The sequence below is a fragment of the Phyllobates terribilis genome, unplaced genomic scaffold (assembly GCF_046119375.1).
Source record: "Phyllobates terribilis strain yellow unplaced genomic scaffold, ASM4611937v1 Scaffold_2__4_contigs__length_985480577, whole genome shotgun sequence".
NCBI classification, from domain to species: Eukaryota; Metazoa; Chordata; class Amphibia; order Anura; family Dendrobatidae; genus Phyllobates; species Phyllobates terribilis.
In genome coordinates this window covers 251,048,767-251,064,302 of record NW_027362762.1, presented here as the reverse complement: position 1 = coordinate 251,064,302, position 15,536 = coordinate 251,048,767, and the positions used below count along the sequence as shown (strand labels likewise).

At 36.8% G+C, this 15,536-nt stretch overlaps 1 protein-coding gene across 1 annotated transcript in view; it reads left to right on the top strand.

The window, feature by feature from the left end:
- The first annotated feature begins 9,808 nt into the window (after positions 1–9,808).
- The window catches only part of LOC141245425 (protocadherin-9-like), a 1,804,993-nt gene continuing 1,799,265 nt past the window's right edge, over positions 9,809–15,536 (top strand). Inside the window, exons 1-2 of the mRNA XM_073669068.1 lie at positions 9,809–9,841; positions 10,027–10,176. Of these exons, the coding sequence (XP_073525169.1) occupies positions 9,809–9,841; positions 10,027–10,176 (183 nt within the window). The remainder of the gene's footprint in view (positions 9,842–10,026; positions 10,177–15,536) is intronic.

Sequence of the window (15,536 nt, the reverse complement as noted above, 5' to 3'; positions counted from 1 at the left end):
CCTCCCACTGCCTCCTCTGCTCATATTGGCACTCTGTAAACCTGCTTCCAAGATGGTCGCTGCTGTGACAGGATAAGTTGTACATCTGAGCCATGTATTCCCTGTGGGATTGTAAATGCATGGGAGATATGGTTTAGACTCACCACTCGACTTGTAATGCTATTGTGCTAGCCATCGAGAAGAAAGGGAACGTTGATCTTTGCTAAAGAGGAAGCAGGAGACAATCGGATCAGGTAAGGTGATTATAAATGAGAAATGTTTAGATCTAAGACTTTTAAGTCCCAAGGTGAAGGGTTACTTTAAGTAATAGAAATATCTGCAAATCTCTTGTGTGTGAACTACCTTGAAAGCTTGCTTTGCAACATCGCTTATTCTATTTTTGTAAGCCATTAAATTGTATCAGAACTACAAGATTATTATTTTGTTTCTCCCACTGTGAACAATAAATCTTTTTTCAATATGGTACCAAAACCTTTTTTTTCCTTGAACTACCCAAGAAGCACCATATACTATTGGAGTTTTTTTGGGGTGAAAGTGCACCTTTATGTAAGTTTTTATTACTACTTTAGACCAGCATTATAATGTTTCTGAAAAAAAAAAAGAAAAATGTACAAAACTTTTAAAATGATTGCTTAATGTATGTAATGTTCAGCTATGGGATCAATTATACAGAATGGTTGAAATTTTGTGAGATGAAACATTGCGCCTACAACTAGCAAAAAAAGCACAATTTTAAAATCATACCTAAGGCAAATCTTTGGGATTCACATTCACATTCTCAATAAATTTTGTTAACAGTAATACCGGCGGACCAAACCACCATCTATGTAAGTATAAGTGATGAGCGAGCTTGCTCATTTAACCCTTTCACCGAGCACACTTGGCAGCTTTCCGAGTATCTTTGGCGTGCTCTTATATTAAGTTTGAGTCCCTGCTTCTGCATGATTTCTGACTGTTAGTCAACCTCAACACATGTGAGTATTCCCTAACAAACAGGCAATTTCTGCATATGTTGAGGATGACTAACAGACATAAATCATGCAGATGCAGGGACTTAAATTTAATATACGAGCATGCAGAAGATACTAGGAAAGCACCCGAGCGTGCTCTGCGAAAGAGTTAAACGAGCACACTCGCTCATCACTAGTAAGTTTATAGAAATGTTAGAGAATTATTTTATTTCCTTTAGCTCAATATGCATTTTACCAATGGAAGGATAGTACTGTAATTATAAAGCTAAGGCTGGATTCTGAATGGTTGGAGGAGAATATTTCTATCAATGTTCGTGATTATTATAGTTATACAGTTATAATATTAACGGATTATTAACAAGCCTATTGTAAAGAAAACAGTACAGTATATCCTAGATAACACTGTTCTACATTATAATCGAGCACAGAATACAGCACAATTCTAAGATTCCCATTCCCACCCTCTCAGAGGTTTTAGAAGTCATCATATAATGTTAATTCAAGAGATGAATAGGTCAGCGATGTCATTGACTAGTTGCAACAATCAGCAAGAAAATGGTTGTTTTATTTTAATCTTAGACCTTATAAAGACCCGGGATATTCATGTGAGATGAATTCATTTGAAATCAATTATGTATTCATCAGTGAGGGCAGGGATCTTGGAGAGTAATCTCATGTATTTGCATATAGCCCATTTGCATGCAACTGAATCAAGCCATTTGGATAAATGCTTTGTGACTTCTGCTGCGGGTCCATATTGGTGCCTTGAAATCATAAATCCTATACACGTCTTTGCTAAAATAGAACAGGGATTAGTCAAAAGTAAGCTAAGTTTTTAGGCTTTTTTAGATGTATGATTTGTTTGGGAAAATTATATTTGTGCTCTAGGTTTTTGGACATATGTAACAAAGAACATAATATTATAAGGTGTTAAATGAAATTTGATGTAAGTGTAATAGATATGTGCGTTTATACAGGTCGCAGAACTCTGAGCTACTTCTAATCATTTTAAAAATACATATTTGAAGCGAATGATTCTTTAACATGTACATCTCAGCTGTTTCAGATCTTCTTTGTGAAGAGTGAAGGTGGTTTCAAACACATGGTCTTCAAGAAAACATTGTATTTTCATGGAGTTTTAGTTTTAACACATTAAAGAAAAAAAATATAGCTATCTTGAAAAAAGATTCTGGTACTGAGCATTCAAGTATCACTTGCAATTTATTTATTTTATTTATTTTTTATTTTATTGGGTCAATAGTAGTGGCAACAAAGTTCCCTCCTCAATGGGGCTTTCTGGGCTCAAGAGGAAGTTTTGCAGTCACTCTGTGACTGCTGACCACAGAATCTTGACCTTGTGAAATTTGCACACTTTCATGATTTCCTTCTATTTCTAGAACAAGTGAGTGATCACGTGACGTCACTGCAAATATGTGATTTTCATAATTTTGCTTATGTGCCGACAAGATTCTCATCTGCTTCATTGAATACAACATTGTGCATACTGTCAGGATCCCCCTCTATTTTCAGTAGAATTTGGTGGTCACATGAATACAAGTATATGATTTGCATAATTATGGGCATGTGCTGATAAGATTCTCATCTATTTTTCTTTAAGGGAATCTGTAAGTAGGATCAACAGTCCTAAGTCATCTATATTGGCATGTAGGTCATAGGAAGCTGAATAAAGTGTTACATTGATATCTGTAATATGGTGTTCTATTTCATAGAAAGCCATGTTTTTCTTGCTTTTGAGCTGTTATGACTTAACCTTGATATCTGTAATATGGTGTTCTATTTCAAAAAAAGCCATGTTTTTCTTGTTATTGAGCTGTTATCACTTATGGGCCAGACACTGTTCTGTATGAGAATCTGGTCCACAGCTTATTTTACATGAAGGGGGAGTTATCAGTGTGATATGTAATGACCACTCTCTGCTTTCCTGATCTCACTGCAGAGCTGTGTGTGATTATACCTGAAACATCTGCATGATCTTCTCAGCTTCAGCAGAGCTGTGATAGCTGCAGCAAATGTGTTTGGAAGGAGATAAAGTTCAGTTCTACTGTACTGTGCTAGTTTACATGTGTCCCACTGGTAATGCCCCCTTTTACTAAAATAAACTCTGGAGGCAGATTCTCCTGCAGATCAATGTTCTGCCCATAGCTCTGAACAACTCATTTACATATAAGAAAAACATGGATTTCTCTGGAATAAGAAATCAGATTGCAGATAGACGGCTTTGGAGGGTTCATCCTAGTAACAGGATGACATTATTATAGGACATTATTAGTACCAGAAAATTTTCCAATTAGTTCTGAACGTGTTCCCTAGCTAAAAATTCCCTATTTTATATAGATATGCAGAATGGCACATGTTTAGCAATGCCACTCTGTATACTGCCAGATGAAAGCCAGATGGAAAAAGCCATGTGCACATTGAGATTCCTCTGTAGACTCTATTGTGTAGATAGATCTATAGGCACGTGTGCTGTGCAAACTAATACTAAAGAAATAATACCTCACTGAAATACAAATTGTTTCATGGAAGTGCATTGTCCAGACATCAATATCAGTTTCCAATGTTAAAATGCAACAAAGCCACTGAATTCACTTCTCTTAGAGGGTTACTGAGCCTTAAGCAATGCTTTAGGCTCTTTACTGCATACCTTACATTTACACCGTTGGGAATGTCCAGACAAGTAAATGTGTTAATTTTCAATGCTTTTAGATCCTATATGATGAAAATGGAATGTTTATAATTGACAGTCATTAAAATATTTTCCACTAATTTCTGATTAACGCTATACAATTTTATTATTATTATTTATTATTATAGCACCATTTATTCCATGGCGCTTTACATGTGAAAGGGATATACATAGCACAAACAAAATAAATTTTGAACTATACAAGTCAGCGACTGGTACAGGAGAAGCAAGGACCCTGCCCACAAGAGCTCACAATCTACAGGGGATGAATGAGGACAGAGTAGGTGAGGGTAGAGCTGGTCGTGCAGTGGTATGGTGGAGCGAGGGTTACTGCAGGTTGTAAGCTTGTCAAAAGAGGTGGGTCTTCAGGTTCCTTTTGAAGGTTTCCAAAGTAGACGAGAGTCTGATGTCTTGGGGTAGAGTTCCAGAGTAGGGGGATGCACAGGAGAAATCTTGTATTCGATTGTGGGAAGAGGAGATAAGAGGGGAGTAGAGAAGGAGATCTTGTGAGAATCGGAGGTTGCGTGTAGGTAAGTATCAGGAGACTAGCTCACAGATATATGGAGAAGATAGGTTGTGGATGGCTTTGTATGCCATGATTAGGGTTTTGAACTGGAGTCTCTGAGCAATGGGTAGTCAGTGAAGGGAATGACAGAGTGGAGAGGCCAGGAAATAGTGAGTGGACAGGTGGATTAGTCGGGCAGCAGAGTTTAGGATAGATTGGAGGAGTACACGAGTGTTAGAAGGGAGGCCACAGAGCAGGAGGTTGCAGTGGTCGAGAAGGGATATCATGAGCGCTTGCACTAGTGTTTTTGCAGGTTCGTGGTTGAGGAATGTGCGGATCCGGGAGATATTTTTGAGTTGGAATCGGCAGGGGCAGGAAGTGGTAAGGGCTTGGATATGTGGTTTGAAGTAGAAATTGCATCAAAGGCAAACACTACGTAATGAATTTGGTGCAATTTTTCAGTAGTGTGCGCCGCAATGCGAGGACTGAGTAGCGAGGTCACCACTTTTGTTGAATTTGATGGTCAGGCGTAGCCACATACTGTCCCACACTGGCTCCATCCAAGCTCTGCCAATTTTTGTGGAGCCGCTCCAAACTCTCATGAAAATTCTAGAAGTCACAACATTTTTGCAAAATTCTGCATTGCTCAAAAAAAGTTGTGACTTTTCAAATTGTTTTATGCCAGTTTTATTGCAAAAAACACTTTGATGAATTTCCCATGTTTTTACATATCATGAAATAAAATGAAAAATAAACAAAATCTGGTTTTAAAAGGCTATAAAATTAGGTAAATACAAACTCAGATGAACAACAAGATATGCCAAATTACACTGTACCATTTCTTATTTATTTATCAAAAAATAATCCAAAATGCAGAAGCAGTATGCAATAAATTAAGTAAACCCCAATAATCAATAACTCATAAAACCACCTTTAGCACCATTAACTTGAATTCATTTTTTAATATGACTTTCTTAATCTTCCACATTATTCTGGAGGAATTTTGTCTTACTGTACAGTGTGGCCTAAGTTCATTGAGTTTTGTGAGCATTTGTTGATGCACAGCTTTCTTAGCTTCCCGCATATCATCAACTGATTATCAATTGAGTTGAGGTCTGCCTGTTCACTAGACCACTGCAACACCTTGATTTTTTTATTTTTTTAGCCATTCTGATTTAGATTATTTAGATTTGCTGTTGCTCTTGAAATTCTTGTCCTGTTGCATGACCCACTTTTAGAAAAGCTTTACTTTTTGTACATATGGCCTCAAATTTAATTCTATAACACATTGATACATAGAAAAATTCATGGTTGACTCAATGACTGCAAGGTGCTAATGCCCCGTGGCTACAAAGCACATAAAACAATCAGTCTTTCATCATCCATCCTGACAATTGGTATGAGGACTTTGTGCTAATATGCTGGGTTTGGATTTTGTTAACTGTATTACAGGGCATTAGGACAAACATCTCTTTGGTCTCAACTTCTTGATGTATACTGCTCCAGAAGTTTTGTTTTGGGTATTCAGTTGCAAATTTACAAAATTTGGCAATTCTGCTATATATATATATATATATAGAAAAAAAGAGGCTTTCTCCTGGCAATTAATCAAACCAAGATAAACACAATCAATCTTTTTTCTAATGATGCTGTCATTAACTGAGACCTTTATGGACTGAGCTGTTGCTCTTATTTGTTTTTTTGCAATTTCCCTGACAAATGTATTGTCTTGGGGTCAATTTCCTGGGATATCCACTCCTGGGAAGATTGTCAACTGTCTTAAACGTCCACTTGTGAATAATCTTTCATAGTGTAGAATGTTTGACTTCAAATTGTTTGGAAATAGTCTTTTAACCCTTCCCATATTGATTTGCAGCAACATTTACTTTTCTAAAATCATTGCTGAGGTCTTTCCTTTTCAATATTTTGTCAACATACACCTGAATGCTCCTGTCCAGAAAACTGCAAAAACTTTTGCTTTTTATAAAGGTATTCAATCAAAGGCATTTATAGGGGTTTTGCCATGAACTAAAGTATATTTTAATCAGCAGATCTTGGAATAAAAATACAGTACACTACACAATTGGATGTGTGTAAAACAAATGTTTCTGTGCTGAGATAATCTTATAAATGTGCCTCTGCTATGTTCTGTGTAATGGCTTTGTCTGACAGTGCAGGAACATGGTCTCATCATACCACAGCTCCTGGGCAGTGGAGAACCCAAAAAGAGAATATATAGTCATTAAAGCATGGAATCACAGCTGATTGTTTATGTAAGTAAAACGTTTCACTGCCTGTATTTAAACAATATTTTACCTCAAAGAAAGAATCAGCTACAATCCCATGCTGTAATATCTGTATAGTCTTTTGCTTCCTCCCCTGCCCAGGAGTTGTGGTATATCGCACCTGCGCCTCCACAGTTGGACACAGCCATTACACAGAGGCACATTTATAAGATTAACCGAGACATTAACATTTTTTTTAAACATATCCAATTCTGTGTCACGCACAGTGTGGGAAAGACTAAGTGCAACACGAATGGATGAGGGGAGGGTAGCCCAAACGCTAGGGAAAGGGGGAGTGGAGACCCCTAGGAAGATCTAACATCACTCTACCTGTCCTACCGTCCCTATATAGGTTCCGCACCTATTGTCGAACAGGAAACCTAATCCCTGTATATCTTTAGAGCTAGGCCCTAGTTAGGGAGGGGGGCACTGGTCAGTCCACTCTATAAACTGAAGCTAAGGGAGACAAAAAAAGAGGGGAAAACTTAGCTTGAGCAGACATCAGAGAGATAAAACCAAACATCCTCCAAGCGCACCAAAGAGGAAGACAGCTGACAGCTATTGCTCCAAGCCTTCACAAGGGAAAATGAAAATATCACTGGCGACTCCTTGAAGCAGACTGAGAGTTTATAAACACCCTGACATGGGTGTGTCAATAAGAGCAGGAGGGAGGTTGCCCCTGGATCCAAAATTCAGAAGGCTTAAGAAGGCGTCTGCTATGCCAAACGTAGTGACCTTCTGCAGCCAGATCCAGAGCGACTGTCTGTTACATCTTACAAACCTGTGACATTGTGGAGCTTATTTTTATTCCAAGATCTGGTGATTAAAATAAACTTTTGCTCATGGCATAAGCCCTTTTATTAGCAGGACCTGGCTGGTACTTGCCCTCTAATGTTTGTTACATAAATAATTACAAGGTGTAATTTGTCATGTGCTATTGTTACTTTGAGGTTATATTTACAGTACAGAAAGCAGAAGTGTGGAACTGCAGGTGGTGAGCTGGATTCACTTCTGTGACATTATATTTACAGTACCTAAGTACAGGATTTTTTCTATTTACATCTAGATATTTAAAACCATAGAAATCAATGAAGGTGTACTTAGTTTTTCACATGACTGTATACTTATATGCTTCTTACCCAATAACAGTATGTTAAGCTTATTCAGTTCTGTTTTCTGATTTGGTATTACTTCTATCTGTTAAATCAATATCTGCCCTACATACATACCGCTCAACATTTGAAATTTCGACACCAAGAAGGAAACGTCATAGAATTATGGAAATCGCAGGATCGATAGACATGTAAATACTATGCAAATTGATGTTAGTTTGGATACAGTATTTTTTAGAACATTTTTCGAAAATTTTAATTTAGTCAATATTGAGTATGAGCTCCACTTATCTCAGTTTGGCAGGCAATCAATGAGGTTATTAATAATTGTCTGAAGAACTGAAGAATATCCTGCTACACTGAAAGCAATTGTCCACACAAGACATCAACATTTTCGGCTGGTAGATCTCTTTACAATTGCCAAACAATGACATGCCATATGTTCTCAATGAGAGATAAGTCCAGAGATGCTGCAGTCCAGAGACAGTGCAAGCACAGTAGCACAAGCAAAATGATACCTGGAGTCATGTTGAAAATTAGCTCCTGGGACAATTTGGAGAAATGGCCATACCAATAGTTCTAACACCAAATCAAGGTATTCCCAAGCTGTTAATGTATCTTCAATGAAGACTAGAGGAGTTCAGCTACTGCATATTATACCAGTTCACACAATTATTCCAGGAGTAGGACCAATGTGACATTCCCTCATGAAGGCATCTTCATGAAATTGTCCACATGGTCTCCAGACAAGTCTCTGGCTATCAATGCATACAAGACATACAAGACTAAAGCAGGAAAACATAAGACCTCTGTTTGAGCCTTATAGCTCCATTTCTTACACATTCCTCACATGTAATAAAGCTGTCAAACAGTTGCAAATCATGCACACAGGAGCAATTCAAACATATCACCGAGCAGCTGTAAATACTCGGAGCTCGCCCGAGCATACTCGGAACAGAACATACTTGCTCAACACTAATCACTACCTTATTGGAGATTTAAAAAGTCCAACATTTTTTGTTTGGTTTCTGATAACCATAAGGACTTTTGTGCTTAAGCATAGTCTTAAACACTATGAAAATGTAGCTGAAAGGATGGTTTCTAGGCAGTGGCCTGGAGTGGGATCACTTAGTTCCTTTGGTATATATTTTGAAGACAAGTGATCTTTCTAGTATGGTGTCTGATGGTTCATGTCCTATAAAACTACTGTTTTTGCTTCGAGATGGCCTGATATCCCATCCCTTGGATAATATCTTTAATAGTGAGATAAATTGTGTGAATATGGACTTTATGTTCAATAGCAGAACCAGCATTGACCAAAAAAGGGATTTTAGCAGCATGTAAGATATTAAAAAAAAATGGATTATTTATTTAATCTACTTAAAAAGTAACACACCATATCAGTCAAGGACAAAGAAATACTATCTGATTATGTATTTCAAGCCTATATGGTCCTTAGTCACATCACTATCACTATAGGCTTGAAACACGTAATTAGATGGTTTTCTTTGTCCTCCTTGACTGAAATGGAGTGTTACTTTTTTTTAAAAATTGCGAAGAATCCATGTCTTTATCTTGTATATTAGCAAAATCATTTTTTTATTTATTACAGAAATAGTCTTATTTGGTTGATGACACCATCCAGCTTTTAACCTGTTGTGGTTAAAAGTTTTTCAAATTATTTACAAATGCAAATAGAAAATCAAGCTAAAGGAATAACAATTTATGAATAATAATGGAAATGACCATTGGAAATTAACAGTTTGGGACTGGAAATTGTCTAATTTTCTGACTAATTGTCAAAAAAAACATTTGGTAACTTTTATTATATTCTTGTCTTGTATAAAACCATATATCCATCATGCAATAGTTACAATTTTCCATCTTAATAAATACATAAAACAAAATTTCTGATCTTTAATTTGTATATAGTACAATTCATTCTTCGTAATAGCAGTAACGTTTTTATATCTTTCTATTTCTCCTCCTACTGCCTGTCTGTTTTCTGTCATCTTCTTTAATACCAGTATTTCCCTATTTTAACATAAGACAACTATCAATAGCTTTCACTTTACATTCAGTTTATTTGGCTGGCTGTCATTTTTGTGTTATTATTATTATTATTTCAGTACTTATTGCTGCTTAACAATAAGCAATACATAGATCTATATAATCTTACATATCAATGCCGTCATCCTAAACTGGAAAAATAACGTATTTACTTATAAATGGATTTTGATTACATTGCTATTTTTATTGCTGTGATTTTATGATTAGCATAGCACCGTGAAGATTCTGTTATATGAGTGACATATGCTTGGGTGAGAACTATCTCACATTGGAGGATGTTCAATACGCTTATAGTTTGCATTGAAATTGAATGACAGCCAATTGGCAGCGAATGAAAATTAAGTAGTATATTTTACTCATCATCTTTAACTTGCAGGGTGGCACCACTGTACAATGCAACTGCCTCGCTTGTACTGCGACTTTCTTGCACGCTCCCAACGACTATGGAAAAGTCATTTATAGAACTGATGCGGCTCCATCACTAGGCACTGACACCTTTTCACCGACCCTCGTTTTTTCGGTTAGGGTAAGTTTATTGTATTATTCCATTTTGTAGTATATGAATCTTATATTTTCTAAAGAGTTCAGGAAAGTGTTGGTCTAGCCAGTGACCTCTAAATGGTAAACTTTAGTGGAGTTTCTGAATTTAGATTTCTAGTCAATGGATTACCCAGAATCAGAGCTTTGTATTCCAACTATATACATTAGGCGCCAAAAGCCTCATTGGGACATATTCTGTATATACTTACATACATAGAAAAGATGAGTAATGAACAGCACCAGCAAAGACTTTGGTGCAGAGATCCCCAGTCTACAATATATCCAAAAATATGGAAGCAGCACACAAAAATGGTGAAAAAAATAGATGATTTAATGGCCCATGCGGCAACGTTTCAGTCCACAGTGGATACTGATACTTGTTATGTAATGAAGAACAATACACACTAATTGGTGGGATTTATCTGAACTAGTGCAAGAGAAAAACTATATTAGATGCCAATAGTAACTCAATTCTAGATCTTATTTTTGACATATCCTTTGGAAAGTAAGAGCAGCAATCTAATTGGTTGCTAACTACAAGTCCAATTTTCATGGCTACCTGTACCTACTCCTGTGTTAATGAAATTGATCAGTCTGTCTGCTCATCTATAACACATAGCTTTAAATTGAAAAATTTGACATAGAGTTCTAATGCCCACATTCCATATTATGAGGATAAATATGCAAATCTCACTGTATAGTGAACATATTACCTTTCTACATCTTTAAAATTATTCTAAAAGCTGATTCATGGGAATATCTTCTTTTTTAAGAGCCATTTTACAGCTTACATTATCATTGCATAAAATTTACAAAATCTCCTTCCCTGCACGATGTCTTCTGATATAAGGAAATAATTTTACATTATCACATTAGTTTTTTATCACATAAAGCTACAATAAATGTTCTAAGGATAAAATGTAAGCCATTATAGATAACACTTTTCATAAAGCATTGTAACTTAGTTTAGGCAATGCATAATTGCCTCTTAATATGGTGCAGTATTTAACAGTTATGTGGCAGCCAGTCAGTATTGTATCAGAGAGGGGTTTATTTTTCGAGTAAGCAAATGGTAATGTACAGATCGATACTGTAATTGTTCAAGGGTATAACCCACCTTCCTATTAAATGTAATATTTTCATTGCAGTGTATATACCTATCAAACCAAATATCCATGCATGATGTGCCATTTTGTGTTCAATGCTCAACATTATTAATGAATGTAATTATGAAATACAAGCTGAATTGGAGAAATGCGTAGTACGGTGAAACATAAAAGATGTTCTCCAAGAAGCTAATCAGAAGAAAAAACATTTCATTTAAGTTAATTGTATAAGATAACAGATGGGATTTATCAAAGAAAAGGTGAAGGAGTTTTCAAAGTATATAATAATGATGTAGAGATGTGTCCTTCTTTTCCTCTTGACTCAAGATAAGTGGTGGGAGTTGTCCATCATTGAAATAAAAATCTTTTGTGATACTCACAATGCTGTGACAGACAAAACTGGTCATCACAGACCAAGTACCTTTGAGATATCTGTTCTTCTAAAAGGTGAAATCGCAGTAAGGTTTTATAAGCACGCTAGCTCAGTAGACAGCGCTGTGGACATGGGTTCAAATCCCACCAAGGACAACATCTGCAATAAGTTAGTATGTTCTTCCCAAATTTCCTCCCACACCCCAAAGACATACTGATTTTGATTGTGAGCCCTAATGGGTCAATTGATGATGTCTGTAAAGAGCTGTGGAGTTAGTGGCATTATGCAAGGTAGTAAAAAAAATAAGCAACTGGTTACTAGCATCTATACCTTTATCCATGTTTGGCCAAACAAATGTGGATTCATGGTCATCCTATCATTTGCTTGTTGAACATCTCATTGGACATTATCGTTGAGTCTTCATCTGTATCTATAACAGTATTTTTGTTTATGTGGAAGCATTTAAAAAAAGTTTTTTAAATATAGGTTACAAATGTGTTGTAGCACTGTAACATAGGCTAATTTGGATAGAAGGCCAAGCTAGGATACTACATTTCATTTCCGTTCCCATAAATGTTTGTTGGGGTTCAGTTTTAGGACCAATAAATGTCTGTACAACATTATTATAGACCTCAATGTTTGCATGGGAAAATTACCCTGCGGAAATAGGAAAGTATCTTTCACTATCCAGTATATTGCAATAAAGTTGAAAGTATACAATTGATTAGAATACAATATAGCTTATAGCTATAAACCACCTAACTTTTCAGTTGTCACTATTCATGTATTGAGGAAGTGTTGACATCTGCCAGGCCCAGATTATTCCATCAAGCTGCCAGATGATATATTGTAATTGATTACTCCAGAGTATTGTTTGTGGAGATGTCAAGCATATAGGCATCCGCTTTTCCATGGTAATGCAATCCATAGTTTTCCAATACAGCATTATTGTACTTACAGGATATTGTCACTGCCTTGGGAAAATTGTAGTATTGTACTGCCAAATAGCATAGTTTATTCATTCCCATATCGTCATGGACATAGAATACATGAACACAGCTCTGTAAACCCATCATTTGTCCATGAATGAGACATAATTGTATGTAAAGATGTAACAGACTCTCCACCTTCTTACAGCTGCAACCCTTGAGAATGGCTCTTTTAAAAAAACACTATATTAGAAACATGGACCATGTTTTACTATTACTTTATTTTTTTCCTGAAGCACCACTTTAATTCAATATTAATGGGGTTTTCTCCAAATAAAACTTATCCCATGTCTTCAGGATGAATAAAAAGTATGTATCTGATCACTTGGGGCTTTATCACCGAAACACCTACCAATTATGAGAATGGGGGAAAGAAAGTCCTTATTCTCATCATCAGTGGGCGTTCCACCGGTAGGATCATTTTATAGTTTAGTAAAGAAATAACTTTGATTCTAGTAAAGCCTCTTTGAATCTTCAGTGTGGAACTTCTCGAGTGTACCATAGTGTATTGTGGAAGATAGCAGCAAGTAACATGATTTATTTATTATACTTGGCCATTGTTCACTATGAATCATTGTAAAGCAGGAGATTTTTACTGTATTTTCAAAACTGAAAAATATAATATATTGTAGATGTATTGTTATATAACCGATTATGTATGCCCAAGATGACCATGTGAAGATAGGGCTGTGGATTTTATTTTAATCCCAGGCTGCCATAGAAGTCAAGCTCTAATGCCGCCTGACCAGCGCAGCTACATGCCTTATCTGATGCCGGCTGCCTTGTCCTGTCATGCATATTTTACTCTCCCTACAGCAGCAAGCTTTCAGTCATTCCTCTTAACACGAGAACCATTCCCAGTACAGCTTATTATTTGTCAGTTTTTCTTCAGGCTTTTCTCTCGTTTTTCTTTTCTCACCCTATTGTTACTTTTAAAGTGTAAGTTTAACAGTTTCATACAAAATAAAATCCTTTCTTCCCTGTATAATGAGAGGATGCATTATATTTAATTAATGTAATATGCCAATCTAACAATGGTTGCTTTTACAAAGCCATAAAGGGAGACTGCTATAGATCGTTATACTGCGTAAAGAGGTATTGTACCTAAGTATAATGTATGTACTGTAAGAGCAGAGAATGTGAAAGGTGTGATATCCGCAAGACAAAATGTACAAAAAGTAACATTCTAAATAATGTATCTAACTGCTGCTTTATAAAAATCGCCAGAGCCCCGGCTTCACTAGGGTTTGTTCCAGGCATCACTGGTACAACATGATGTTTGGAGTGAGAAACAGCAATAGAAGTGCAACGTCACAGTCACAGAAGTGTTTTTCTGCAACAACTTTTTTGATATAGTTGTCAAATTCTCATGTCGCACTATTTAAAGAGTAAATTTTTACTTTTTTCCCATGAATCTCTTATTTCCGTGAAAATAAGTAACTTTGTACTATATATTATTAGAGATATCTGCTTCTCTCTCCTCCTGGGCTGAACATTAATTCTCTAAATTCTCAAATCACAGCTAAAATCTATCTTCAATGAACACAGATTTTCCCATTACTGAGGTAGGAGATGACAGTTGGTGCTCATAAAATTCTATGGAGAACTGTAACTGCCGTTTCAGGAGAACATGCAGCCGAATTTCTGTGTCTGCCTCTAGCTCCTCTCCCTCCCTTCATTATAGAAAGTACCAACTGTCATTTCCTGTCTTCACTGAATACAGCTTTTACAGATTTATGCTATAAACTGAGAATAAAAGATCTGTCCAGATTTTACAGAGTTATGCTGTGAATTGAGAGTGAAAGATCTGTCCAGGAGGAGAAATAAGCAAATATCTTTTGATATATTAACAAGTTGCTTAGTTTCATGTTTAATATGAATTTATGAAATAAAAATTAAAAGAACAGTTAATCTGTAAAAGAGCCACTGTTTTAAAAGAGGGAGTAAATTAAAATACATTTTTGAATGAACAACATAGCAAAATGAGGTTCCATATCCCATGTAACATCACATTTTGTCAGAACCAACATATTGAGTCACAGGTGTTTGCAAACAGGTGGGATACAATGTGGCTGTGACACAATCATACACTGCAGCCTCAACCAATGTCCATTGTATCATAGATAGGGAAAAGAAATTAAACAGAATGCCCCATGTCATGAATGTATTGCTAATGTCACGCTGTCTCTGTGTACTGGAGGTAGGGGGCCTAAGCTGACCCTAAGCTGGGGCCCTGACTAATCCCTCAACCTGGAGGTACTGTTAAAGGTACAGAGGTCCAGGCCGCCAGCGTAACTCCTACCTCCTGAGGATCCCTGCACCTAAGTAATCTAGTCCTGAGAAGGACCCCGATCACAACAAAAGGGGACAAGTAATAATATGCCCACACACAGTACTTAGACGAACGAGACAGTACAAGGGAAAAACCAAAACCACCTTGCATACAAAAACTACACAACTACAACAGAGGGAACACCAACGGGAAAGGAGATAAATGATAAAGCGAGGAAGGGAAAAAACTCTCCGAATACACTTATCTCTGAAACTCCAAATACCACGATCCGCTCTGTTAGTCTGCATGAAATGCTTTCACCGACACTTCCCTAACAGACCAGCAGGCATTTGAAGGAGTCTCACTACAGCAGCATTGATTGCAGCTGGGCGAGGCTGGACCTCGTCTAGCACAGAGAGAGAGAGAATTAACTCCCTCACTGCCGAAAAACACAAAGCACCAAAAAGTCAGCTGCGAGAAGTCAGGCTGTGTAATCGTGACGATCTTCGTGGCGACACACCCGTGACAGTACCCCCCCTTCTACGAGGGGCCTCCGGACCCTCAGGGCCAGGTTTATCCGGGTGAGTCGTGTGGAAGGCCCGAACA